This window comes from Ahaetulla prasina, chromosome 1, assembly GCF_028640845.1.
Source record: "Ahaetulla prasina isolate Xishuangbanna chromosome 1, ASM2864084v1, whole genome shotgun sequence".
In the NCBI taxonomy this organism is placed as follows: Eukaryota; Metazoa; Chordata; class Lepidosauria; order Squamata; family Colubridae; genus Ahaetulla; species Ahaetulla prasina.
In genome coordinates, this window is record NC_080539.1 from 73,640,307 (window position 1) to 73,667,346 (window position 27,040).

Genomic DNA, 27,040 nt, shown 5'->3' on the forward strand with positions numbered 1-27,040 from the left:
TACCTGATCCAAATACAGTGGTACCTTGGTACTTGTCATTAATTGGTTCCGGAGAGAACCAAAACTATGAGTACCAAATACAATTTTTCCAGAAGGAATAATGTAAATAAATGTAATGCATTCCCAAACCAAGGACAATGCACATTTTAAGGCAATACGTAAAAAGATAGGGTTGTATATCATTACTTTTCATGAGAAATAAGCCTAAAAGCTAATCGATTAAATAAAATAAAAACTTCACCTTACCTGTACTAATGAGAAAAATGCAAAATTTACAAAATTACCACAGAAACTAAGACAAGACTGCAAGGGGACATGTAGAGGCAAGAGCTGCCTGTGTGACTATCTGCCTGTGTGACTATCTGCCTGTGTGACTATCTGCCTGTGTGACTATCGGCTGGAAAAGGTAGCGAGTCACAAGGTAACCAACACCAACAAGGTCTAACTTGTTTGTTAAGTACCAAACAAAGGATAATTAGCAGGACAAAATTTTCTCAACAAAAAGCCTGGAGTAACAAATTTGATGCTACTGGGTACCAAGGTACCACTATAGTCAGAATAACTTCAACCAGTAATGGATATAGCTAATGCCAATTATGAATTTGAAGTTTTAAGAAGTGTACATTATTTCTTAAAATTTACCCTATTGGTTCTCAAATAATGACGGTTTTCACTGTATTTTTTAGTACAGCAATCCAGATTAACGTAGTTCAACTGCGGGAGGTGTTTTGCTGGTTTTCGGAGCGATGTTGCCAGGATCTATTCAGATCTCTGGGGAGACTTTATCCAGTGCGGAGATTCGGGATATCTGTGAGAGCTTGCGGGAGAACTCCATCAAACTGCTTTCCCTCCGTGGTTGCCAAATTTCCGATAGAGATTTCGGTCGCATCTGCAAGGGGGTGGCAGAGTCTCATTCCTTGGCTCAACTCAATCTTAATTTAGGGATTGTTTCCAATATCAATCGGGTCAAGCAATTGGCTGAAGCTCTGAAGACAAACCGTTCTGTCCAATCTTTATTGTGACTATCTGCCTGTGTGACTATCGGCTGGAAAAGGTAGCGAGTCACAAGGTAACCAACACCAACAAGGTCTAACTTGTTTGTTAAGTACCAAACAAAGGATAATTAGCAGGACAAAATTTTCTCAACAAAAGCCTGGAGTAACAAATTTGATGCTACTGGGTACCAAGGTACCACTATAGTCAGAATAACTTCAACCAGTAATGGATATAGAATCAGTTGTTAACTTTCTGAGCAGTTTGGTGAACTGGTTGTTGGAAGAAATCATTAGGGCAGAGAACCGGTTGTTAAATTATTTGAATCCCACCACTGCTAGTTCAGTTATTCTTTCAATATTGTTAAATGGTTGTTGTTCCAAAGAAACATCTTCTTGTCCTGGGAAGTGGGATTTTAATGCATCTTAAAGAACCAGAGGTCATCCAATCCTAAATATTGATAATTATAGCAATTGAATTCTCCAGAGTAATAGGTAGTCTTTAGTAAATGCCACAAATTAGAATGTTTGCTATTTGGGGATGGAGCTGATAAGAAGTCAAAATCCAATAGATTTTAGTAGAAATGCAGTTTTCCCACCTTTGGTTAAGAAAGCATGAAAACATAGACCCATATTTTGTCATTTTGTTGCATTATGTTGGTGGAACAGTTAAATGAGCTTCCAAATCTTGTATTCATTTTCAGAGGAGATCTGGGACAGTCCCCTTAAATTCATTATATTTTTTTCAAAAAGCTGCTTCAGTTCCTAAAATTGCAGGTTGTATGATTTTCATTTACCTGATCCAAATACAGTGGTACCTTGGTACTTGTCATTAATTGGTTCCGGGAGAGAACCAAAAACTATGAGTACCAAATACAATTTTTCCAGAAGGAATAATGTAAATAAATGTAATGCATTCCCAAACCAAGGACAATGCACATTTTAAGGCAATACGTAAAAAGATAGGGTTGTATATCATTACTTTTCATGAGAAATAAGCCTAAAAGCTAATCGATTAAATAAAATAAAAACTTCACCTTACCTGTACTAATGAGAAAAAATGCAAAAATTTACAAAATTACCACAGAAACTAAGACAAGACTGCAAGGGGACATGTAGAGGGCAAGAGCTGCCTGTGTGACTATCTGCCTGTGTGACTATCGGCTGGAAAAGGTAGCGAGTCACAAGGTAACCAACACCAACAAGGTCTAACTTGTTTGTTAAGTACCAAACAAAGGATAGTTCAGTTATTCTTTCAATATTGTTAAATGGTTGTTGTTCCAAAGAAACATCTTCTTGTCCTGGGAAGTGGGATTTTAATGCATCTTAAAGAACCAGAGGTCATCCAATCCTAAATATTGATAATTACAGCAATTGAATTCTCCAGAGTAATAGATAGTCTTTAGTAAATGCCACAAATTAGAATGTTTGCTATTTGGGGATGGAGCTGATAAGAAGTCAAAATCCAATAGATTTTAGTAGAAATGCAGTTTTCTCACCTTTGGTTAAGAAAGCATGAAAACATAGACCCATATTTTGTCATTTTGTTGCATTATGTTGGTGGAACAGTTAAATGAGCTTCCAAATCTTGTATTCATTTTCAGAGGAGGTCTGGGACAGTCCCCTTAAATTCATTATATTTTTTTCAAAAAGCTGCTTCAGTTCCTAAAATTGCAGGTTGTATGATTTTCATTTACCTGATCCAAATACAGTGGTACCTTGGTACTTGTCATTAATTGGTTCCGGGAGAGAACCAAAAACTATGAGTACCAAATACAATTTTTCCAGAAGGAATAATGTAAATAAATGTAATGCATTCCCAAACCAAGGACAATGCACATTTTAAGGCAATAAGTAAAAAGATAGGGTTGTATATCATTACTTTTCATGAGAAATAAGCCTAAAAGCTAATCGATTAAATAAAATAAAACTTCACCTTACCTGTACTAATGAGAAAAATGCAAAATTTACAAAATTACCACAGAAACTAAGACAAGACTGCAAGGGGACATGTAGAGGCAAGAGCTGCCTGTGTGACTATCGGCTGGAAAAGGTAGCGAGTCACAAGGTAACCAACACCAACAAGGTCTAACTTGTTTGTTAAGTACCAAACAAAGGATAATTAGCAGGACAAAATTTTCTCAACAAAAAGCCTGGAGTAACAAATTTGATGCTACTGGGTACCAAGGTACCACTATAGTCAGAATAACTTCAACCAGTAATGGATATAGCTAATGCCAATTATGAATTTGAAGTTTTAAGAAGTGTACATTATTTCTTAAAATTTACCCTATTGGTTCTCAAATAATGATAGTTTTCACTCGTATTTTTTTAATGTATTTTTATCAGGAAAATAATACACAATCCTTTCTGATACTTATTGTGCCTTTAGAAAGGTAGGGAATGGCTGCCTCTGATTTGGAACTGGTTGACCTGAACTTAAATGTTTGTTAAAAAAAAAACAGCAGAATGTCTTACTCCTAAATTAACTTTCATGAACAAGAATCTACCTAAGAAAAGTCTCAAGGGGTATCCAGCCTTGGCAACTTTAAGATTTAGGGCTTCAACTCCTAGAATTCCCATGCCACTGCTAGCTGGGGAATTCCGGGAGTTGAAGTCCTAATATTAAAGTTGCCAAGGCTGACATCCTGCTTTCCGAGATGACTTCAACAAAAGAAATAGGCTCAAACAAGACAGTTGAGACAAAATATGTATTAATGGGCTTTTAGAGAAGATGTTTTATTGAGCATTTTCTCTGCCTGTTTCAGAAGGCTCAAATCTTCCTATCCTCCATTTTAACCTTCCTGTGTTTTTCTACCAATGCCTAGTTTCAGTCTAATTTCTGAAAAACAAGTACATATGCAGCAAGTATGCCAACTGGTATTTCTCAACGTCAGCAACTTTGAGATGTGTGGATGCTGGCTGAGAATTGTGGGAGTGACAAGAGTTCCTCATCCATAAGAAATTATGGCTTTGGTTTTTAGTGCAGTGGCTCAAACCAGAAATCATCTGGTAGATGATGAGCCTTACAGGCGATAAGAATAAATGAGTTTCAAGCAAAATGTTTTTAAATATTTAATAAAATTATATTAAAAAATGATTTTCAACTCCTCACAGACAATATTAAAAACAGAAGTGTACTTCTTTTCATGTGAAACTAGAATGGGCTCTTGAATATATATACATATATCTATATCTATATCTATATCTATATTTATATATCTATATCTATATTTATATATCTATATACATATATCTATTGGATGCAGTGGCTCAGGGGTTAAGACGCTGAGCTTCGGCAGTTCAGTGGTTCGAATCCCTAGTGCTGCCGCATAACGGGGGTGAGCTCCTGTTACTTGTCCCAGCTTCTGCCAACCTAGCAGTTCAAAAGCACATAAAAAATGCAAGTAGAAAAAATAGGGATCACCTTTGGTTAAGAAAGCATGAAAACATAGACCCATATTTTGTCATTTTGTTGCATTATGTTGGTGGAACAGTTAAATGAGCTTCCAAATCTTGTATTCATTTTCAGAGGAGATCTGGGACAGTCCCCTTAAATTCATTATATTTTTTTCAAAAAGCTGCTTCAGTTCCTAAAATTGCAGGTTGTATGATTTTCATTTACCTGATCCAAATACAGTGGTACCTTGGTACTTGTCATTAATTGGTTCCGGGAGAGAACCAAAAACTATGAGTACCAAATACAATTTTTCCAGAAGGAATAATGTAAATAAATGTAATGCATTCCCAAACCAAGGACAATGCACATTTTAAGGCAATACGTAAAAAGATAGGGTTGTATATCATTACTTTTCATGAGAAATAAGCCTAAAAGCTAATCGATTAAATAAAATAAAAACTTCACCTTACCTGTACTAATGAGAAAAAATGCAAGTAGAAAAATAGGGATCACCTTTGGTTAAGAAAGCATGAAAACATAGACCCATATTTTGTCATTTTGTTGCATTATGTTGGTGGAACAGTTAAATGAGCTTCCAAATCTTGTATTCATTTTCAGAGGAGATCTGGGACAGTCCCCTTAAATTCATTATATTTTTTTCAAAAGCTGCTTCAGTTCCTAAAATTGCAGGTTGTATGATTTTCATTTACCTGATCCAAATACAGTGGTACCTTGGTACTTATCCTTAATTGATTCCAGGAGAGAACCAAAAACTATGAGTACCAAATACAATTTTTCCAGAAGGAATAATGTAAATAAATGTAATGCATTCCCAAACCAAGGACAATGCACATTTTAAGGCAATACGTAAAAAGATAGGGTTGTATATCATTACTTTTCATGAGAAATAAGCCTAAAAGCTAATCGATTAAATAAAATAAAACTTCACCTTACCTGTACTAATGAGAAAAATGCAAGTAGAAAAAATAGGGACCACCTTTGGTGGGAAGGTAACAGCGTTCCGTGCGCCTTTGGCATTGAGTCATGCCGGCCACATGACCACGGAGACGTCTTTGGACAGCGCTGGTTCTTGGGCTTTGAAATGGAGATGAGCACCGGTCCCTAGAGTCGGTTACGTCCCCTCGCACATACGACTAGCACGTATGTGCGAGGGGAACCTTTACCTTTATACATATATCTATATTTATATATCTATATTTATATATCTATATACATATATCTATATACATATATCTATATCTATATACATATATCTATATCTATCTATACAGTATCTATCTATCTATACAGTATCTATCTATCTATACAGTATCTATCTATATACATATATCTATGGGATGCAGTGGCTCAGGGGTTAAGACGCTGAGCTCGCAGTTCAATGGTTCGAATCCCTAGTGCTGCCGCATAACGGGGTGAGCTCCTGTTACTTGTCCCAGCTTCTGCCAACCTAGCAGTTCAAAAGCACATAAAAACGCAAGTAGAAAAATAGGGATCACCTTTGGTTAAGAAAGCATGAAAACATAGACCCATATTTTGTCATTTTGTTGCATTATGTTGGTGGAACAGTTAAATGAGCTTCCAAATCTTGTATTCATTTTCAGAGGAGATCTGGGACAGTCCCCTTAAATTCATTATATTTTTTTCAAAAAGCTGCTTCAGTTCCTAAAATTGCAGGTTGTATGATTTTCATTTACCTGATCCAAATACAGTGGTACCTTGGTACTTGTCATTAATTGGTTCCGGAGAGAACCAAAACTATGAGTACCAAATACAATTTTTCCAGAAGGAATAATGTAAATAAATGTAATGCATTCCCAAACCAAGGACAATGCACATTTTAAGGCAATACGTAAAAAGATAGGGTTGTATATCATTTCTTTTCATGTGAAATAAGCCTAAAAGCTAATCGATTAAATAAAATAAAACTTCACCTTACCTGTACTAATGAGAAAAATGCAAAATTTACAAAATTACCACAGAAACTAAGACAAGACTGCAAGGGGACATGTAGAGGCAAGAGCTGCCTGTGTGACTATCGGCTGGAAAAGGTAGCGAGTCACAAGGTAACCAACACCAACAAGGTCTAACTTGTTTGTTAAGTACCAAACAAAGGATAATTAGCAGGACAAAATTTTCTCAACAAAAAGCCTGGAGTAACAAATTTGATGCTACTGGGTACCAAGGTACCACTATAGTCAGAATAACTTCAACCAGTAATGGATATAGCTAATGCCAATTATGAATTTGAAGTTTTAAGAAGTGTACATTATTTCTTAAAATTTACCCTATTGGTTCTCAAATAATGATAGTTTTCACTCGTATTTTTTTAATGTATTTTTATCAGGAAAATAATACACAATCCTTTCTGATACTTATTGTGCCTTTAGAAAGGTAGGGAATGGCTGCCTCTGATTTGGAACTGGTTGACCTGAACTTAAATGTTTGTTAAAAAAAAAACAGCAGAATGTCTTACTCCTAAATTAACTTTCATGAACAAGAATCTACCTAAGAAAAGTCTCAAGGGGTATCCAGCCTTGGCAACTTTAAGATTTGTGGGCTTCAACTCCTAGAATTCCCATGCCACTGCTAGCTGGGGAATTCTGGGAGTTGAAATTCACACATCTCAAAGTTGCTGACATTGAGAAACACTGACCTAGGATTTGTTTATCATTTGCAAGTCAAAGAAAAGAGAGTGTATAATTCCTTTTTCTTTATGCAGCCTTCATGGAAGTCCTCTGACAGATGCTGGTCTGGCCATTCTCAACCCAGCTTTATCCATCCATCCCTCCCTTGTGGCCTTGGATTTGGGGGACTGCATGCTGGGGGATGAAGGCATCAACTTGATTTGTGGTCTTCTTCCTCCTGATGGGGCCAAGTCAGGTAAGGAAGAAAGGACATGTCATATTTTGCAGCTGTCTCTGGTCTTTTGCTCTATCAAAGCAAAGCAAAAGGGATTGTGGGAGTGACAAGAGTTCCTCATCCATAAGAAATTATGGCTTTGGTTTTTTAGTGCAGTGGGCTCAAACCAGAAATCATCTGGTAGATGATGAGCCTTACAGGCGATAAGAATAAATGAGTTTCAAGCAAAATGTTTTTAAATATTTAATAAAATTATATTAAAAAATGATTTTCAACTCCTCACAGACAATATTAAAGTTGCCAAGGCTGACATCCTGCTTTCCGAGATGACTTCAACAAAAGAAATAGGCTCAAACAAGACAGTTGAGACAAAATATGTATTAATGGGCTTTTAGAGAAGATGTTTTATTGAGCATTTTCTCTGCCTGTTTCAGAAGGCTCAAATCTTCCTATCCTCCATTTTAACCTTCCTGTGTTTTTCTACCAATGCCTAGTTTCAGTCTAATTCTGAAAAACAAGTACATATGCAGCAAGTATGCCAACTGGTATTTCTCAACGTCAGCAACTTTGAGATGTGTGGATGCTGGCTGAGAATTGTGGGAGTGACAAGAGTTCCTCATCCATAAGAAATTATGGCTTTGGTTTTTTAGTGCAGTGGGCTCAAACCAGAAATCATCTGGTAGATGATGAGCCTTACAGGCGATAAGAATAAATGAGTTTCAAGCAAAATGTTTTTAAATATTTAATAAAATTATATTAAAAAATGATTTTCAACTCCTCACAGACAATATTAAAAACAGAAGTGTACTTCTTTTCATGTGAAACTAGAATGGGCTCTTGAATATCTATATCTATATTTATATATCTATATACATATATCTATGGGATGCAGTGGCTCAGGGGCTAAGACGCTGAGCTTCGGCAGTTCAATGGTTCGAATCCCTAGTGCTGCCGCATAACGGGGGTGAGCTCCTGTTACTTGTCCCAGCTTCTGCCAACCTAGCAGTTCAAAAGCACATAAAAAATGCAAGTAGAAAAAATAGGGATCACCTTTGGTGGGAAGGTAACAGCGTTCCGTGCACCTTTGTCGTTGAGTCATGCCGGCCACGTGACCACGGAGACGTCTTTGGACAGCGCTGGTTCTTTGGCTTTGAAATGGAGATGAGCACCGCCCCCTAGAGTCGGCAACATTTCTACCTAGCCAAACCATTATAGGGGCAGATCTGGGTACCCCACAAAAACTGAGCAACCACTTTTGCAATGTTTATAGGCAGTTAGTTCTATTTACCTAAGGAAGAAAGATTGTTTTGGGCACTTTCAACCAATTTATGCCTGATAGGAAATTATTGTTGTATAGAAAGCAACCTACTGAGATCTATAAAACCTGATTTGCTCTGCATACGTATTTTCAATTTACCTGGTGTCTATATTTGGCTAGTTTTTTTAACAACCTGCCTCAGTTTTTCCATTAGGAAAATAGATAATTAAGAATTCCTCAATACACAATAGATTGCAAGAAGCTATAAAGCTCTCTTGTACTATTTGATGTCAAGGAAAGTACCACTATAGTCAGAATAACTTCAACCAGTAATGGATATAGCTAATGCCAATTATGAATTTGAAGTTTTAAGAAGTGTACATTATTTCTTAAAATTTACCCTATTGGTTCTCAAATAATGACGGTTTTCACTCGTATTTTTTTAATGTATTTTTATCAGGAAAATAATACACAATCCTTTCTGATACTTATTGTGCCTTTAGAAAGGTAGGGAATGGCTGCCTCTGATTTGGAACTGGTTGACCTGAACTTAAATGTTTGTTAAAAAAAAAACAGCAGAATGTCTTACTCCTAAATTAACTTTCATGAACAAGAATCTACCTAAGAAAAGTCTCAAGGGGTATCCAGCCTTGGCAACTTTAAGATTTGTGGGCTTCAACTCCTAGAATTCCCATGCCACTGCTAGCTGGGGAATTCCGGGAGTTGAAGTCCTAATATTAAAGTTGCCAAGGCTGACATCCCTGCTTTCCGAGATGACTTCCAACAAAAGAAATAGGCTCCGAAACAAGACAGTTGAGACAAAAATATGTATTAATGGGCTTTTAGAGAAGATGTTTTATTGAGCATTTTCTCTGCCTGTTTCAGAAGGCTCAAATCTTCCTATCCTCCATTTTAACCTTCCTGTGTTTTTCTACCAATGCCTAGTTTCAGTCTAATTTCTGAAAAACAAGTACATATGCAGCAAGTATGCCAACTGGTATTTCTCAACGTCAGCAACTTTGAGATGTGTGGATGCTGGCTGAGAATTGTGGGAGTTGAAATTCACACATCTCAAAGTTGCTGACATTGAGAAACACTGACCTAGGATTTGTTTATCATTTGCAAGTCAAAGAAAAGAGAGTGTATAATTCCTTTTTCTTTATGCAGCCTTCATGGAAGTCCTCTGACAGATGCTGGTCTGGCCATTCTCAACCCAGCTTTATCCATCCATCCCTCCCTTGTGGCCTTGGATTTGGGGACTGCATGCTGGGGATGAAGGCATCAACTTGATTTGTGGTCTTCTTCCTCCTGATGGGGCCAAGTCAGGTAAGGAAGAAAGATTGTTTTGGGCACTTTCAACCAATTTATGCCTGATAGGAAATTATTGTTGTATAGAAAGCAACCTACTGAGATCTATAAAACCTGATTTGCTCTGCATACGTATTTTCAATTTACCTGGTGTCTATATTTGGCTAGTTTTTTTAACAACCTGCCTCAGTTTTTCCATTAGGAAAATAGATAATTAAGAATTCCTCAATACACAATAGATTGCAAGAAGCTATAAAGCTCTCTTGTACTATTTGATGTCAAGGAAAGTACCACTATAGTCAGAATAACTTCAACCAGTAATGGATATAGCTAATGCCAATTATGAATTTGAAGTTTTAAGAAGTGTACATTATTTCTTAAAATTTACCCTATTGGTTCTCAAATAATGACGGTTTTCACTCGTATTTTTTTAATGTATTTTTATCAGGAAAATAATACACAATCCTTTCTGATACTTATTGTGCCTTTAGAAAGGTAGGGAATGGCTGCCTCTGATTTGGAACTGGTTGACCTGAACTTAAATGTTTGTTAAAAAAAAAACAGCAGAATGTCTTACTCCTAAATTAACTTTCATGAACAAGAATCTACCTAAGAAAAGTCTCAAGGGGTATCCAGCCTTGGCAACTTTAAGATTTGTGGGCTTCAACTCCTAGAATTCCCATGCCACTGCTAGCTGGGGAATTCCGGGAGTTGAAGTCCACAAGTATTAAAGTTGCCAAGGCTGACATCCTGCTTTCCGAGATCACTTCCACAAAAGAAATAGGCTCCGAAACAAGACAGTTGAGACAAAAATATGTATTAATGGGCTTTTAGAGAAGATGTTTTATTGAGCATTTTCTCTGCCTGTTTCAGAAGGCTCAAATCTTCCTATCCTCCATTTTAACCTTCCTGTGTTTTTCTACCAATGCCTAGTTTCAGTCTAATTCCTGAAAAACAAGTACATATGCAGCAAGTATGCCAACTGGTATTTCTCAACGTCAGCAACTTTGAGATGTGTGGATGCTGGCTGAGAATTGTGGGAGTTGAAATTCACACATCTCAAAGTTGCTGACATTGAGAAACACTGACCTAGGATTTGTTTATCATTTGCAAGTCAAAGAAAAGAGAGTGTATAATTCCTTTTTCTTTATGCAGCCTTCATGGAAGTCCTCTGACAGATGCTGGTCTGGCCATTCTCAACCCAGCTTTATCCATCCATCCCTCCCTCGTGGCCTTGGATTTGGGGGACTGCATGCTGGGGGATGAAGGCATCAACTTGATTTGTGGTCTTCTTCCTCCTGATGGGGCCAAGTCAGGTAAGGAAGAGAGGACATGTCATATTTTGCAGCTGTCTCTTTGGTCTTTTGCTCTATCAAAGCAAAGCAAAAGGGATTGTGGGAGTGACAAGAGTTCCTCATCCATAAGAAATTATGGCTTTGGTTTTTTAGTGCAGTGGGCTCAAACCAGAAATCATCTGGTAGGTGATGAGCCTTAAAGGCGATAAGAATAAATGAGTTTCAAGCAAAATGTTTTTAAATATTTAATAAAATTATATTAAAAAATGATTTTCAACTCCTCACAGACAATATTAAAAACAGAAGTGTACTTCTTTTCATGTGAAACTAGAATGGGCTCTTGAATATCTATATCTATCTATCTTTATACACATACACACACGTACACACATCTTCAAGGAAAACTCGGTATCCTAGAAATGTGAAGCATTCTTCTATAACATAAAAGGTTTTCCGTAAATATCAGGCATTTGTTTTCAGCAAAAGAACTAAATATAGCAAATTTCAAATAAATCTAAAAAATAGTACCAGAGAATGCTTGACTGAGTAAAACACTCCTTTGCCTTTCTGAATTACAATCTCTGCCCCCACTCCCATTCTTCACTAATTTCTAACCCAGATTCCAGTAGGAATTCAAGAGTGGAAATGCTGAATTTATGTTCTGCTGAATATGGATCCTTGGTCTAATACAAAAATAAATGAATAGATCTGTGCTTATATACACATATAATCATACAAACACACATGGTTATATAACATACACACACATACACACATTGTAGAGGCTGTCCTCTGATTTGGGGCAATCATAATAGAATGATAACATCCAAGCATAAAGTTTTGGTCAGGGCATCCAAGACTCAGTAATTGGGAATAATACCACTTTTGGGAGTTTAGTAAAGCCTGTAGAGTTGTCTCAAAGAAAGATAGATGGCAAACAAATCTAATAAATAATATCACAATGACTAAGTTTGTTTTGTTTTCTGTAAAACTCAACTGAGCTAAATCCAGGACAAATTCATAATACTGGATGTTTTATTGAGCATTTTCTCTGCCTGTTTCAGAAGGCTCAAATCTTCCTATCCTCCATTTTAACCTTCCTGTGTTTTTCTACCAATGCCTAGTTTCAGTCTAATTCCTGAAAAACAAGTACATATGCAGCAAGTATGCCAACTGGTATTTCTCAACGTCAGCAACTTTGAGATGTGTGGATGCTGGCTGAGAATTGTGGGAGTGACAAGAGTTCCTCATCCATAAGAAATTATGGCTTTGGTTTTTAGTGCAGTGGGCTCAAACCAGAAATCATCTGGTAGGTGATGAGCCTTAAAGGCGATAAGAATAAATGAGTTTCAAGCAAAATGTTTTTAAATATTTAATAAAATTATATTAAAAAATGATTTTCAACTCCTCACAGACAATATTAAAAACAGAAGTGTACTTCTTTTCATGTGAAACTAGAATGGGCTCTTGAATATCTATATCTATATTTATATATCTATATACATATATCTATGGGATGCAGTGGCTCAGGGGCTAAGACGCTGAGCTTCGGCAGTTCAATGGTTCGAATCCCTAGTGCTGCCGCATAACGGGGGTGAGCTCCTGTTACTTGTCCCAGCTTCTGCCAACCTAGCAGTTCAAAAGCACATAAAAAATGCAAGTAGAAAAAATAGGGATCACCTTTGGTGGGAAGGTAACAGCGTTCCGTGCACCTTTGTCGTTGAGTCATGCCGGCCACGTGACCACGGAGACGTCTTTGGACAGCGCTGGTTCTTTGGCTTTGAAATGGAGATGAGCACCGCCCCCTAGAGTCGGCAACGACTAGCATGTATGTGCGAGGGGAACCTTTACCTTTATACATATATCTATATCTATCTATCTATACAGTATCTATCTATCTATCTATCTATCTATCTATCTATCTATCTATCTATCTATCTATCTTTATACACATACACACACGTACACACATCTTCAAGGAAAACTCGGTATCCTAGAAATGTGAAGCATTCTTCTATAACATAAAAGGTTTTCCGTAAATATCAGGCATTTGTTTTCAGCAAAAGAACTAAATATAGCAAATTTCAAATAAATCTAAAAAATAGTACCAGAGAATGCTTGACTGAGTAAAACACTCCTTTGCCTTTCTGAATTACAATCTCTGCCCCCACTCCCATTCTTCACTAATTTCTAACCCAGATTCCAGTAGGAATTCAAGAGTGGAAATGCTGAATTTATGTTCTGCTGAATATGGATCCTTGGTCTAATACAAAAATAAATGAATAGATCTGTGCTTATATACACATATAATCATACAAACACACATGGTTATATAACATACACACACATACACACATTGTAGAGGCTGTCCTCTGATTTGGGGCAATCATAATAGAATGATAACATCCAAGCATAAAGTTTTGGTCAGGGCATCCAAGACTCAGTAATTGGGAATAATACCACTTTGGGGAGTTTAGTAAAGCCTGTAGAGTTGTCTCAAAGAAAGATAGATGGCAAACAAATCTAATAAATAATATCACAATGACTAAGTTTGTTTTGTTTTGTTTTCTGTAAAAACTCAACTGAGCTAAATCCAGGACAAATTCATAATACTGGATGTTTTTATTTCCAAGATTATTTCTAAAGGGTTTAAAGCATTCCAGATAGATTAGGAAACTCAAACCAACACAGGAAAGATTAGTTTAAACTAAGCATTGTGTAAATACATTTGACCTGAAGCTTCAATTGTGACCAATCTAGACTGCTGATACAATAGTGTGTACAATACAAACACGGTTGTTAAGAATTTGGGTGCAACATTTCTACCTAGCCAAACCATTATAGGGGCAGATCTGGGTACCCCACAAAAACTGAGCAACCACTTTTGCAATGTTTATAGGCAGTTAGTTCTATTTACCTAAGGAAGAAAGATTGTTTTGGGCACTTTCAACCAATTTATGCCTGATAGGAAATTATTGTTGTATAGAAAGCAACCTACTGAGATCTATAAAACCTGATTTGCTCTGCATACGTATTTTCAATTTACCTGGTGTCTATATTTGGCTAGTTTTTTTAACAACCTGCCTCAGTTTTTCCATTAGGAAAATAGATAATTAAGAATTCCTCAATACACAATAGATTGCAAGAAGCTATAAAGCTCTCTTGTACTATTTGATGTCAAGGAAAGTACCACTATATTAGTATTCAAATATAAACAAGTTGGAAAGATGTCTGTTATATTGTTATTTTTTTCCTTTTCCAAGTTGGAATTAAATTAGACTATGACGATGATGATTACTTTTGACCTTCAGTTAAGGATAAAGTTTTTGAATAAGAAACAACCATTTGAGTTTGCTGTTAGCAATTGTACTTCTTTAAGTATTCATCCTTAAGAATCAAATCAAATGCTGATTTTAAATGGACAAAAATTACATAAGTGAACTTCCCGATATTATGGTATATTTTAAAAATTAAGTAATAAGTAATGCAATCTTGTTTTTCTGATTATCTAAAACCATAATAATCTTCCCCTGGAACATGTAACTATGATTTATATATTTATTTAATTGAATACTGTAACATCTTTGTCTAATTATAAAGTCTCTAATTATATAGCACAGTATGTTTGCATACATTATCAGTTCAGCTGATCAGACATATGCATTGATATGGAGAAGTGTAAAATAATAATCAGCTGAGGTGTGGAAATGTATCCTTAAGTCAAAGGGTAATGAATATATACATCATTTTAAGCACATATTCACAATATAGCTTAATAAACAATCTTCTATTTTGAAAGTATATTTTTGTTTATAGCATCCTGGGGTTGTAGACGAGACATATAAACTGTAATACAGGTCAGTCTGTTATATTTATCTTTTTTAAATTGATAGCTCTCAGTTCTCGACTTACAACTATAATTGACCACAAAGTTTCCGCTGCCAACAAGGCAGTTGTTAAGTAAGTTTTGCAATAGTTGTGGACCATAGCAGCTGTTCAGCAAAGTTGGCTTTCTCCATTGTCCTTGCTTGTTGGAAGCCAGCTGGGAAGGTTACAAAAGGTGATCACATGACCTTGGAACAGTGCATAAATACATGTCAGTTGCCAAATACTGGAATTTTGATCAGTCATAAGTGTGAAAAATGTCACAAGTCACTTCTTTTAGTGTCGTTGTAACTTTGAATGGTCACTAAATGGAAGGGTTGTAAGTCAAGGGCTACCTGAGCTATTGTTTGGATTGGAGAATCAGAGAGCAGAACTTCAAATATTCCTGAAGCAGTTTTCCCCAATCTTGTGCTCCAGAAATTGTGGGACTACAAGTTGCAACATTGGGCTGTAGTGGTTAGGATTTCTGTTCTCATTTCAGCACATATGAACAGCATTAGTTGAGGAAAGGGAGAACATGATCAAATATTTAGCCTCTCAGCCACTCAAGCAACTTGAGCTTCTTTTGTTCCTGAAAATGTTTTGCTCCACTTCTAGTTTCTCCATATCTAACGTAGGTTACCAAATAATTGTAGTGCTAGTTTGAACAATAGCGTGTTGAAAATATATGTTGAGGTTAATTGATCAGTTGGATAAATTTCACCTTCATTAATAATAAAGTGATATCAACCCTGAACAGAAGAGGCTTTGTAAAAGTTGCCATGAGGTCACCTGGCTTTTCTTTTATACCTAGGATTGAAGGAACTGACTCTCAGTGCAAATTCTGGCATCACCCCCAAAGGATGGGGACGTCTGGCGATTGCAGTGGCTCATAGTTCCCAGGTGCGAGTGTTGAACTTGGACTACAATCCCCTGGGTGAGAGGATTATTTGGATTTGGATACTTGGCAGTGTTTGTGTGTCCTTCCGGCTACTAGAGATCTTGTTAGGCTTATATAAGGTTATTATATTTAACCTTAACTGCATCTTAAAACAAATCCAGATAATACCCAACAGAGCTACTTAGAAGGCCATTATGTCTTCTCAGTTAGGAAACAGAGTCAAATTGCCTTACGCCACGTGTGCCCAGTTTTTGGATTTGGCTGGGCCTCATTGACTGAAGAGGAATTATCTTGGGCAGCACATGAAATATTTAATTACTGTATATAAATAACAAACTTCCTTTAATTTTTTAAAATAAATCTTGTAGGGCTTCATTACTCACTGTCCAGGGCCTGATGCGGCCTGTGGGTTTGTCATGCTTGCCTTATACCAATAATAATTTAAAAGTTGTTTATTTTGTTCTCTAATCAAGACGACCTAAGGACTATGAGAAGGCTACTTAGAAAAAAAGCAAATTTGGCAGCTGGTGAAGCTGCTTGCTACAAAATCAGCCCATTTGTGCCAGCTTATCCGGTGTTTTTTATCTCAACCTTCTATAGCCCATTATCTTCTGGATGTGTTGGGATTGTATCTCCCCCACTTGATCTTCAAAGGCTGGTAGGGACTTGGTAAATTTTCAGTCAGGTCTTCCCCCAGTCTTGGTGTTTTTTTTCTTCCTTGTCTGTAAGGCAGGAGCCATTTTGTCAGGAATAATCTTCCACACACGTGCTTAAAATAGAAGCAATAAAAGAAAGCTTAAGAAACCACTTCATAATTGAAAGCTGAAAGCACAAAACCAAACCTGCCATCATCATATACTCTATTCTGGAAAAGTAGGATGGAGGACTACCCCATTCTACACAACGGAAGGGCAGCAGAGCTGTATTGGGCCATCTGGAACCAAGATTATGAGCTGCTCCTGCAGACTCCATGGCAGTACCACATTCGTGGGGTCATTGGCTGGATACTATCCCACATCCTGTAGATCTTAACCACTGGGCTTGGTGAGCATAAGTTATCCCTTTCCCAGCTGCCGCTTCAAAAAATAACAAGGCAAAGAGGAGTTCCAACAGTAGTTGCCATGGAAACTTCTTCTCTTCCCAGCTGCATTGCCGAGCTGATTTGGCGGCTGGTGAGCCAGCCTGCTCTGTATTACTCACCCCACTAAAGGAAATGGATGTGAACATCTTGGCCATACTTGTGTACACCCTACCTCACCTTGCCCTCTCAGGATTGATAGCCCCCCTTCCCCCCCCCAAATACCTCAGTTCCCAAGGAGTGGTGCATATCTTTTCATCCACTAACCAATCATAAGGTGCTAGAGCTAGAGGGCTACTCGGAGACAAGGAGAGACAAGGATTACTCAGAGATTTGCTCAGTGTCTGAGAATTATTATTATTATTATTATTTTTTGCTATTGTTTGGCTATAGTTTGCCAAGGATGAAAAGCAGGAGGAAAAGGAGAATTTCCTTACCATTGCCTAGCATCTTGCATTGTAAACACACCAGAGGTGGGTTTCAGCAGGTTCTGACCAGTTCTGGAGAACCGGTAGTGAAAATTCTGACTGGCCCCACCCCTGTCTATTTTCTGCCTCCCAAGCCCCAGCTGATTGGGAGGAAATGGGGATTTTGCAGTAACCTTCCCCTGCCATGCCCACCAAGCCATGCCATGCCCACAGAATTGGTAGTAAAAATTTTTGAAATCCACCACTGCAACACACAGTAAAGTATTAATCCAGCATCTTCTTTATAAAGCTGCAACTATGGAATTCAGCATTAGGAGCCATAATCTGAGGGAAAGTGGAGAAACTTTCAGCATTCAGATGATTGCGGATGTCCCTCATGTTCTACTACTCTTGAAGTGGCTGTTTCTGGTAGAGCTGCACTATGCTTTTCTCACATCTCCTGGCTTTCTGTTCCATAGGTGACCAGATAGCAGCAATGCTGGCTGTTTCAGTGGCATCCAGCCGCACCTTAGAAGTTTTAGACTTAGAAGGGACAGGACTTACCAACCAGTCAGCTATGGTAAGGAAATCTCTCTTTTTGTTGCCCTTATTTCTGTTGCCAGTCATGAAAGTCAGTGTGACCAATTGCAAAGCTTGCACATAATTCCACCCACCCCCCATGTATTTTTCCTTTTCTCAAGGGGCACAAGAATTTACAATTACTTAAAACTTTTATGATGTGGAAGACATCTTACCTCCCCTTAGATTTTGGTTTGATGTGAAGGGAGTGGGGTGGTTGGTTTTGCTTTGTTTTTTGAATCAACGAAGGTGGACATAGTGACAAGTGTTAGATAGGGTGAATTAGTCATAAAAGTACTGATTCTCTTTAGCGATGCAGAACTTGCTGTATATAATTATTGGGAATAGGAAGAAATACAACTGTTTTAGATTAATTGGCTATTCAAGCCTTGTTGATCCCATGACGTAATAAATACATTTTAGACCTTGCAGGACTTGGTCTGAGTTGGTCACCAGAACCAAAGGTTTATTCTTCCAAGCTTTCAGGCTCATGCTAAAGCCCATCCTCAGGGACCCTCTCTCTCTTCAGAATGCAAGCACGTGGCTGTTCTACAAGTTGTATTTATATGATACCTGATTGTGTGTGGCTTTTAGTTGTTAATTAGGGTGTTGATGGCTAGCTATTAAGTAGTTAGTTGTTTCCTTGTGCCACCACACACTTGGCTCCTAAATACATGGTAAACTGGTAGTGGTATATCAGCACTCCTATTGACTGGTCAGGGGCCCGTTTCCCAGGCTTCAATCATTTCTCTGGCTATTTTTGTCCCTGCTCAGCCAACAATCTTAATAGCTGCAATACTGAATGCATGTCCTTGCTCATTGCAATGAGTTTGGGTCCTCTCATCTAACCATTTGCTCTTGTTTTTGCAGTCTGGTGGTTAGCTTCCTCCCAATCTATCATAGGGGCAATCCATGCAGGGAATCTGGTAAATTACTTTAGAAGTTTCTCCCACCTCCCAATAGCAATAGCAATAGCACTTAAGACTTATATACCGCTTTCCAGTGCTTTCCAGCTCTCTCATAGCAGTTTACAGAGTCAGCATATTGACCCCAACAATCTGGGTCCTCATTTTACAGACCTTGGAAGGATGGAAGGGTGAGTCAACCTTGAGTCTGGTGAGATTCGAGCTGTCAGACTGCTGGCAGCCAGTGATCAGCAGATGTAGCCTGCAGTACTGCACTCTAACCACTGCACCACCACGGCTCATGATATTCGTTAGATCTTTTTCTTTCCTGGTGACTAGAGTGAGCTGTTTCTCATGCCTCTGTTCCGACTCAATTCAGATCCTATTGGACATGGTGGAAAACTATCCAACAGCTCTGAGGACATTGATCCTGGCAGAGAACAACATTAGTCCTGAACTACAACAGCAAATCTCAGACCTTCTTTCAGAGGGAGAGGAAGAAGATGAGACTGTAAACCATGAAGTGATGGCCAGAGAGAAGAATTCTTGGATCTGTCAAAGCAGTAAGAGTGGTTCCTTCTTGAGAATGGGAGGTGACATTAAATGGGAGATTTACACGCATGTGGAATTAGGATACTGCATTTTTTATCTTTTGATTTATTTGGAAAGAGAAGAATTTTTTTTTTACTAGAACACTGATCATTTAGTCTTTAGTACAGGGATCTCCAACCTTAAGACTTGTGGACTTCAATTCCCAGAGTTCTGGGAGTTGAAGTCCACAAGTATTAAAGTTGCCAAGGTTGGAGACTCCTGCTTCAATATGTTTTTATCATACTGTAAAGCTAATTTGTATCTGTCAGTTTATCCGATTTTATAAAGGGGAAAAGTATATTAAGCCAGGTAGAACAGTTTAAACAGACCTGATACTTAAATAGCTTATTAGTTGAGACTCCTAGTGATGAGATGCTTTACAAATATAGAGGAATTCTATATTTCAGATCACCACATAAATTGATGGAGAAGGGATATGTTCTCCTCCTTGTAATTTCGAAGTTTTGATACTTGTCTCTCCAAATTGTATTGTTCTTTCATCCCAATATTTATTTGTATTAGCATAATTGGCATAGTTTATCTAGAACTGAAATCCCTCTTTCAGGATGAAATCTTAATAGAAGCCGATGGATACTAAATTTGAATATAAACTAATAGTTAAGGCTTTCATGGAGATGGCAAGCCACTTCCAAAATCTTTTCAAGAAAACTGCAGGGAAGACTTCTGGGGAAGAAACAACAAGCTGAAGATGGCACCACGAAAAGTGAAGCTGACCATGACAAGAATGAAGACCCAACAAGTAGACTGCCTCTCCACAATTTCTCTCCAGATAAGGAGAGGACTTGAGATCATCCACAAGTGTCCTCATGGGGAGATCACGAGACAGTGATCTCAGTAGCTTTAAAGCTCTGGGAGATTAGGGAATAGCCATCTTGTTCAAACTCCATTTGGCCCCTCAAAAAGACCTTGGTTTGCATACTCCCTTTCCTAACCACTTTTGGAAAAGACTTGTTAACTGCTTTTCAGCTATTAGGAACTTCCAAATCAACAAGCTTTACAACACCCAGTGAGTCTCTTGCAATCCTTTGTGAAAGAAGTTTGAAATAGCAATAGCACTTATATATTGCTTCACAGTGCTTTACAGCCCTCTCTAAGCAGTTTACAGAGTCAGCATGCTGCCCCCAACAATCTGGGTCCTCATTTTACCGACCTGAGAAGAATGGAAGGCTGAGTCAACCTTGAGCCTGGTGAGATTCAAACTGCAGTCAGCAGAAGTAGTCTGCAGTACTGCATTCTAACCACTGCACCACCACGGCTTATTTATTAAATAATTAATAATATTTTTTTCCCTAGAATAAACAGCAAGAAGCATGATTAAAGCTTTGATTTTATAACAGACTACGGGTTCAGATAAAAATATTTTGAAATTAATTATAAAGAATCCTTCTGGGAAAATGCTTTTGTTTTGAGTTCCTTTAAAAAATAATATAGTAAAACAAGAAAACTGCAGGGATTTGTCTAGACAGTCACCAGGTGACATTAAAGTGCAGATATACCCTAAATAAATGCTTTCACATTGAGAGCTATTTTCTTGAATCATTCCTATAAATGGTATGTGGAAGTAGTAATTAACAGAGTCACCTACCCTGCTTACAAACACACATCAGTCTGGTTTCCAATTTATTTATTTTTATATGCAGCAGTTCCATCATTAAAATCAGAAGATAGATACGGTTGCACCTTCAATATGAATATACAATTAATGCAGCAATATGTTATTATCTTGGGGAGACAATGTAGTACTAATGAATATATTTTCTGTTTCTAATTTTAGAAAAGAAAGTGGCTAGTTTGCTGCATCTTTACTTAAACAATACCTCTAGTTTCCACATAGGTCCAAAACAATGTACTTGGAAAATAAAAATGGAAACAGCCTAGTTCTTCATTTGTCACTATAAACACCTATCCATTAAATAAATTAAGAGAGGAAAATACAATTCTGTGAAAAAGTATGTGCCAATTTTTAAAACATGCTGAATGTTTGCTTATCTTGGTATATCACCAATCCTAAATCTTGGTATATCACCAATCCTAAAAGTCAACAGAGCTTCATACAGGCCATGGTGATATAAAATCAGAACAAACATGTAATACCAAGACTTGCTGCTTCTTTCTTTTAAAAGAAACTTTTAAAAGGATTTTAAAAATACATTCCAAATATCAGCCCTAACCACCATTCAGTGCCATTGTAACTTCAAAGGGCTCCTGAATGAAGGATTGTAAACTGAGGACTACTTGTAATAAAAGATAACCCAAACTGAAATCAGGAAAAAAGTAAAAATGCAAAGAAAAACGAAAAAGAGGGGATAAAAAACCAATAGTGACTTCCAAACTTCACAAGTACAAAGAAAATTTTCCCATCCTCTAAATTTCTAAATATTACAACTGGATCACTTCTTCCTATAAGCCATCACTTATCCATTGGCGAATCCATAAAATGTTGTTTTTGTCCAGATGCTGGCAAAAGGCTTGTAAAGGCTTTCCAATATTTCATAAAGGTATCTCATTTTAATCCTGATCAGATACATCAACTTTGCATTCCTTCCTTTTGCTTCTAATAATCCTTAATTCATTCTGATGCTCTTGTAGGATATGATCTCACTTCAGTTTTTGTTTTCCCATCTCAAAAGATTTACATACGTTTGTAAATCTGATAAAAAATCATTATGCAGGGTTATTTTGTCTTACCATTTGTAATTCCATTTTGTCTGTCATCTCTGATTTATAGTCCAGAATTTATTTCCAAGTATTTCTGCATTAATACTTGTGTATCCCTTTCATCTTGTCAGTCTTCCAAAATATTCCCTTTTAGTTATCATTTCTTCTTTAAAATCTTTTGGAAGTAATACATTCTTATACTGTAGGAAAACACTGTTGCTGACGTATTAGCTACCAGATGCTAACCCCATTCTTCAAAAATTTCCTCAAATGTCTCAAATGTCATAGCCTTGTTTGTCATTGGTAGGTTTCACAAGACTTTTTCCTTTCTTCTGCCTGAAGTCTTTAGTCCCCTCTACTGTTTTAATTTTAAAATTGCAAAATTTCAAATTTCTATTGCTTATTTTCTAATAGACTTAATTCACATTCCCATGAAAATACTGGTTTTTTAAAAATTATTTCCCAAAGCTTTTAACAAAAGTCCTAATATTCCAAAACTGTCTGATCCCTTAATTTGTTTGTAACTTTTTAAGATTAAATTCTTATTAAGCTTTTTGCTGTTTTACCTCAATTTCTTTTAATTATGCAGGCTGTTAATTTATCTTTTGTATTGGAAGAAATGTTAACTCACCGGGTGGTTTTACAAACTTGTTGTTTTGAAGATTTCTTGCCACTTTACAGTCATTGCACTTCAAAGGTGTTTAGAAAGCGAGGCTCAATGAATCTGGTGTTCTTAAAAGGCTCTGCTGCAATTGAGGATGGCTTCCCTAGTCTTCTGGCGCTGAAACCTGCTTATCTGTTATCACTAGATAAGAGATAGCTGGATTTTTGCTTTGTGTTTTTGAGACAGTCAAAAGAGAAGTTCACAAGGCTGAAAATTAACCATTTTGCTTTTGGATTTTGACAGCAGTATCTACGGGGCCAAAAGGAAAATAAAAAATTGCCAGTGTCAATGCTAAAGAAACTTTTTTCCATTTCAGATTCTAGTTCCCAGATGGTCTTGGTAACATCAGGCCTTGGAGAAAGTCTATTAGCGGAAACAGAGATGTGAACAGAATGTCTGATGAGAAAAATATTTCCATGTACTGAATTTGGAAAGATCGTATATTGATGGAAATGTGTATTTTCACACATCTTGTGTAATGTCTACTGTGCTTCTGAATTCATGTGTGCACAAAGCAAAGATAGGAAAGCTAATATGCCTGTATGCAAATACTGGGCTGTGTGACTGAAGATCCATATACTAGTCGCCTTTTCTTTCCTTCTCTGAAACCAGATCCTAATTAATCAGTCCTTATCATCTGCTTTCAATGATTCAGTTGCTGTATTTTTATACTTTGCCATATTTAACTGATCTTTGGGAGAAGCTGCATTTTTTCAGATGTATATATTTATGTATAAGAGATATTCTTTTTATTGCTTGTATTTATGCTTGGGTAAAATTTTATAAAATTCACAAAAATATGGCAGAGTTCTGATCTACGTATGGATGAAAAAGTTAGAAGGGAGGAGATGTACACTGAAAATAGTAACAGCTCACCTGAGCATGTCATTAGTATGTCATTACGAAAAGCAGAATGCTAATAAGAGTTATGTTGCAAGAATCTTTTCAACCAACGCCTACACTGAACTCAATTTCATGTCTTTACTTTCTCAAGTCTATTTTGATATACTCTTGTTTCACAAAATGGCAACAGGCCATTAAAAATAAAAGCTACAGCAATCACATAATTGATTGTGGAAATAATATTGATAAATTAATTTAAAAAATAAAATGTGGATGCCACCAAATTCTCACATTTTGGGTGGCTCTTCCAAGTTGGGGCTGAAATGAGAGAGTTCATACATTGGTCACCAAAGACAACTTCTTGTCAGTGAACATGCTGCACTGCTCAGATAGCTAAAGCCAAGTAAGACGCCCATAGTAGCACATTATCCATTCTCACCTCCCTATCCCGCTTCAAGGGGGGAACACAGTCAACTACCAAAGCTGCAGGCCATCAACACATTCCATTTGCAACTCCAGAGGGTTCATCCCTATCCTAGAAGTATCACAGGGGACAGAAGCTGGCAATGCTAGATACCTAGCCCTCTCTGTCTTCCAGATGGAATACTGGTGTTGAACCACATCCTCCTCTCTGAAAGCCATGGCCAGAGATCTCTAGGATCAGGCAAGAATTCACCAAGTAGGCCCAGATTTCCTAGATTAAACCTTCCGATTCAGCCATGGAAGTGGAGAGAGAGAGAAAATACCACTATGGATGATTCACAGCCAGATTAATTTACAGAAGCAAATGAGAACCGTAGCACCGTTCTCCTCTTTTGTTCCCCTTTCTTCTTCCTCCCCAGACTTCTACTGCAATGGACAAGAATTAGGTTGATTGCAAGGGGAAGAGATATGATACAGGTAAGTAAGTCACCTTGTCCTCCCACATGCAAATTTGGTTGAAGAGGAAGAGACAGTTCTCCTTAGCTGGAGCAGAAGATTTAACATTCACGTGTCAAATCCATCAGACTTTTCCAAAAGGCAGTTTTTCCACAACTAAGTGGGCAGAGGGAGTAGTCCATAAATCCCTAGACTAAAAGAATCAGAATTGTTTGCTTCTATGGATCCTCCGTTAGATCTGTTGGAACTTGGTCTAAGGTGAGGTACAACTTACACCCAATTGTATAATCCTATAATTTTCCAAAGGCATTCCTGGACCTGTTCCCGTGATACCTCTGATTTTGGAAGCTAAAAGTATATAATGATGAGAAAGATGCTTTTAGAATATCCAGAGTACAGAATGAAGATTATATAACACAGAACCCATTAGCTACTGCCTTAGTCTTATTACTAAGAGTCTTCCTTGCCTATTCCATTTTCCCTAGACTTTTGATCCCATGGCCAAGGGGGAGGCATAATCATAATAGCCAGCCCGGCTTTATGGCATATATTAACCTAAATTATACAGTTTTCAGTTGAAGGCATCACTTCTAATGTAGACACCAAGTGACAACTATGGATAGAATACAAGAAAGCAAAGTAATAAAATCAGTCCTCATATTGGGACTTTTCAAACATGGTAATCTATTTAGAAAGCCTCTAGAGATATGGATCTTACTGAGATTGAGAAAAAAAAAACTCCTAACCAACCAACCAACCAGGAATGTATCAACAACTAATTCAGAACCAAAGTGATAACATTACAATAGACCATCACGCTGTTTTAGTATGATATTACAAAACGTATTACAGACGTTGGGTGTGATTACAGCTCATTATCTCTACTATTTTTTATATATTTCGTTTCTTCTGGCTTTCTTCCCCCAGCCTTTAGCCCATTAAGTTATTACCTACAGGGCTACCTGAATGCTTGGGCAGCATGTCAACAGACAGTTGACATGCCGCCAGTATTACCATCATTCTAGAAATCCAATTATATATCTCCTCCACAAATAAAATATAAAGACCTTGAAAACCAATAGGAGGCAGCAATGTCTGCATTTTCTAATTAGGATTTTTCCAGTAAGCCTTTGCATGGTTTATAGTGGACTTCCAACCAGGGATGTTTTGGATTTCAAACACAACCTTCAAAGTGATTGAAGGTGAGGTTGATGTGGATATTAGCAAAACATCTAGAAGGACTCATGTTGGGAAGGCTGGTATACAAGTATATCAAGCATTTGAAGGGACTTTAAAACCTAAACACTGAAAATTAAAAAAAAGAATATATGCTTCATGCTACACTAAGGTCTTCAGCATCCTGCTAAAGATCAACAGTGAATTGTTACCTAACTGATAATTCCAGGAAAAAAATCAATTTGAATATAATCATAAAGGAAAGTTAATCTTGGTGTAATTTACAGGTAGAGTTGTATCTCGGTGGTATAGCAATCTTTTGCATTAAGATGGTTCCAGATTAGACCCCTTGCATTTCTGGTTAAAATATCAATTATCAAGTTTTGAAAAATACCTGTGATTGCACCTTTAGAATTTTAGCAGAAGATTTCTATGGTCTGTTTCTGATTCAAGCCACAAAATAAACAATCGACCGCATAGACATATTTTTAAAATAGTTTTATTTCTGCCTTTAAAATATACATTATCAGTTTGAAAATCTCAAAACAAAACAAACCCACCCACCCCCCAAAAAAACCCCAAAACAAAATACACCATCACCAAAACATTTTAGTTGTAGATTAACAGTCTTGAGTTAGTGTGGGAACAGCTAAATGAGTCAATTCAAGTTCTCCAACAAAATACTGCCAGAGGTGAAGGGCTAAGGAGCCAGATTGCACAAGGACAGTAAATTCCCTTGATAAATTATACTATTCATTTATAATAATAATTTAAAAATATTTCGTTTCTTCTGGCTTTCTTCCCCCATTCTTTAGCCCATGAAGTTATTACCTCCAGGGCTACCTGAGTGCTTGGGCGGCATGTCAACAGCACTTCAAAGGTCACTTATAGAAGGGGTTAAATGGGTACCCATAACCTCTGCAGGGCTTTAAATTATCCATTTTTGGCCCTTAAACCACATCCAACTTTTTTTTTTTTTAAATGTAAAAAGTCCAAAAATTTAGATCCCACCAACTTGGAGGGCTGTGAGGGCCAAAAGAGGGATGGTAGCAACCCTGAGCTGAATTTTATGGGTCCCCACTTTAGCTCAATGTATCTAAAGAGAGAAGGAAAAAATATTTAGATTATCGTTATCAGCTATACTTGTGTCAGCTTCAGAATGTTTTATGTAGCCAAACACAGAAAGGAGAACTGGATCTGGATTTAACATATTGTAAACCGAAACTCGAATCGATTCCATTGACCCAATTAGCTCATGAGAACTATTTCATTTCAACTAGATAAGATTCAACCAATACTGGTTTAAATAAAAGGTCACCAAGCTGCCCTACCTCCATCAGT

General features: G+C 37.2%; 1 protein-coding gene across 2 annotated transcripts; it reads left to right on the forward strand.

The window, feature by feature from the left end:
* Positions 1–703: 703 nt before the first annotated feature.
* Positions 704–26,154, forward strand: LRRC73 (leucine rich repeat containing 73). Of its 2 annotated transcripts, XM_058163350.1 has the most exons (6): positions 704–1,018; positions 7,133–7,293; positions 15,812–15,934; positions 17,863–17,963; positions 19,247–19,430; positions 23,118–26,154. In XM_058163350.1, the coding sequence occupies exons 1-6, from the start codon at positions 747–749 to the stop codon at positions 23,186–23,188; spliced, it is 912 nt and encodes a 303-aa protein (XP_058019333.1). In that variant the 5' UTR covers positions 704–746; the 3' UTR covers positions 23,189–26,154. The 2 variants fall into 2 exon arrangements, with proteins under 2 accessions (XP_058019333.1, XP_058019323.1); XM_058163340.1 differs by lacking the exons at positions 704–1,018; positions 7,133–7,293 and adding an exon at positions 10,801–11,154.
* Positions 26,155–27,040: the final 886 nt, after the last annotated feature.

Coding starts and splice junctions, on each gene's coding strand:
- LRRC73 (XM_058163350.1), top strand. CDS start 747: ATGTTGCCAGGATCTATTCAGATCTCTGGGGAGACTTTATCCAGTGCG. Junction 7,294..15,811: donor TCCTGATGGGGCCAAGTCAG/GTAAGGAAGAAA, acceptor TTTTATACCTAG/GATTGAAGGAACTGACTCTC. Junction 17,964..19,246: donor TTACCAACCAGTCAGCTATG/GTAAGGAAATCT, acceptor GACTCAATTCAG/ATCCTATTGGACATGGTGGA.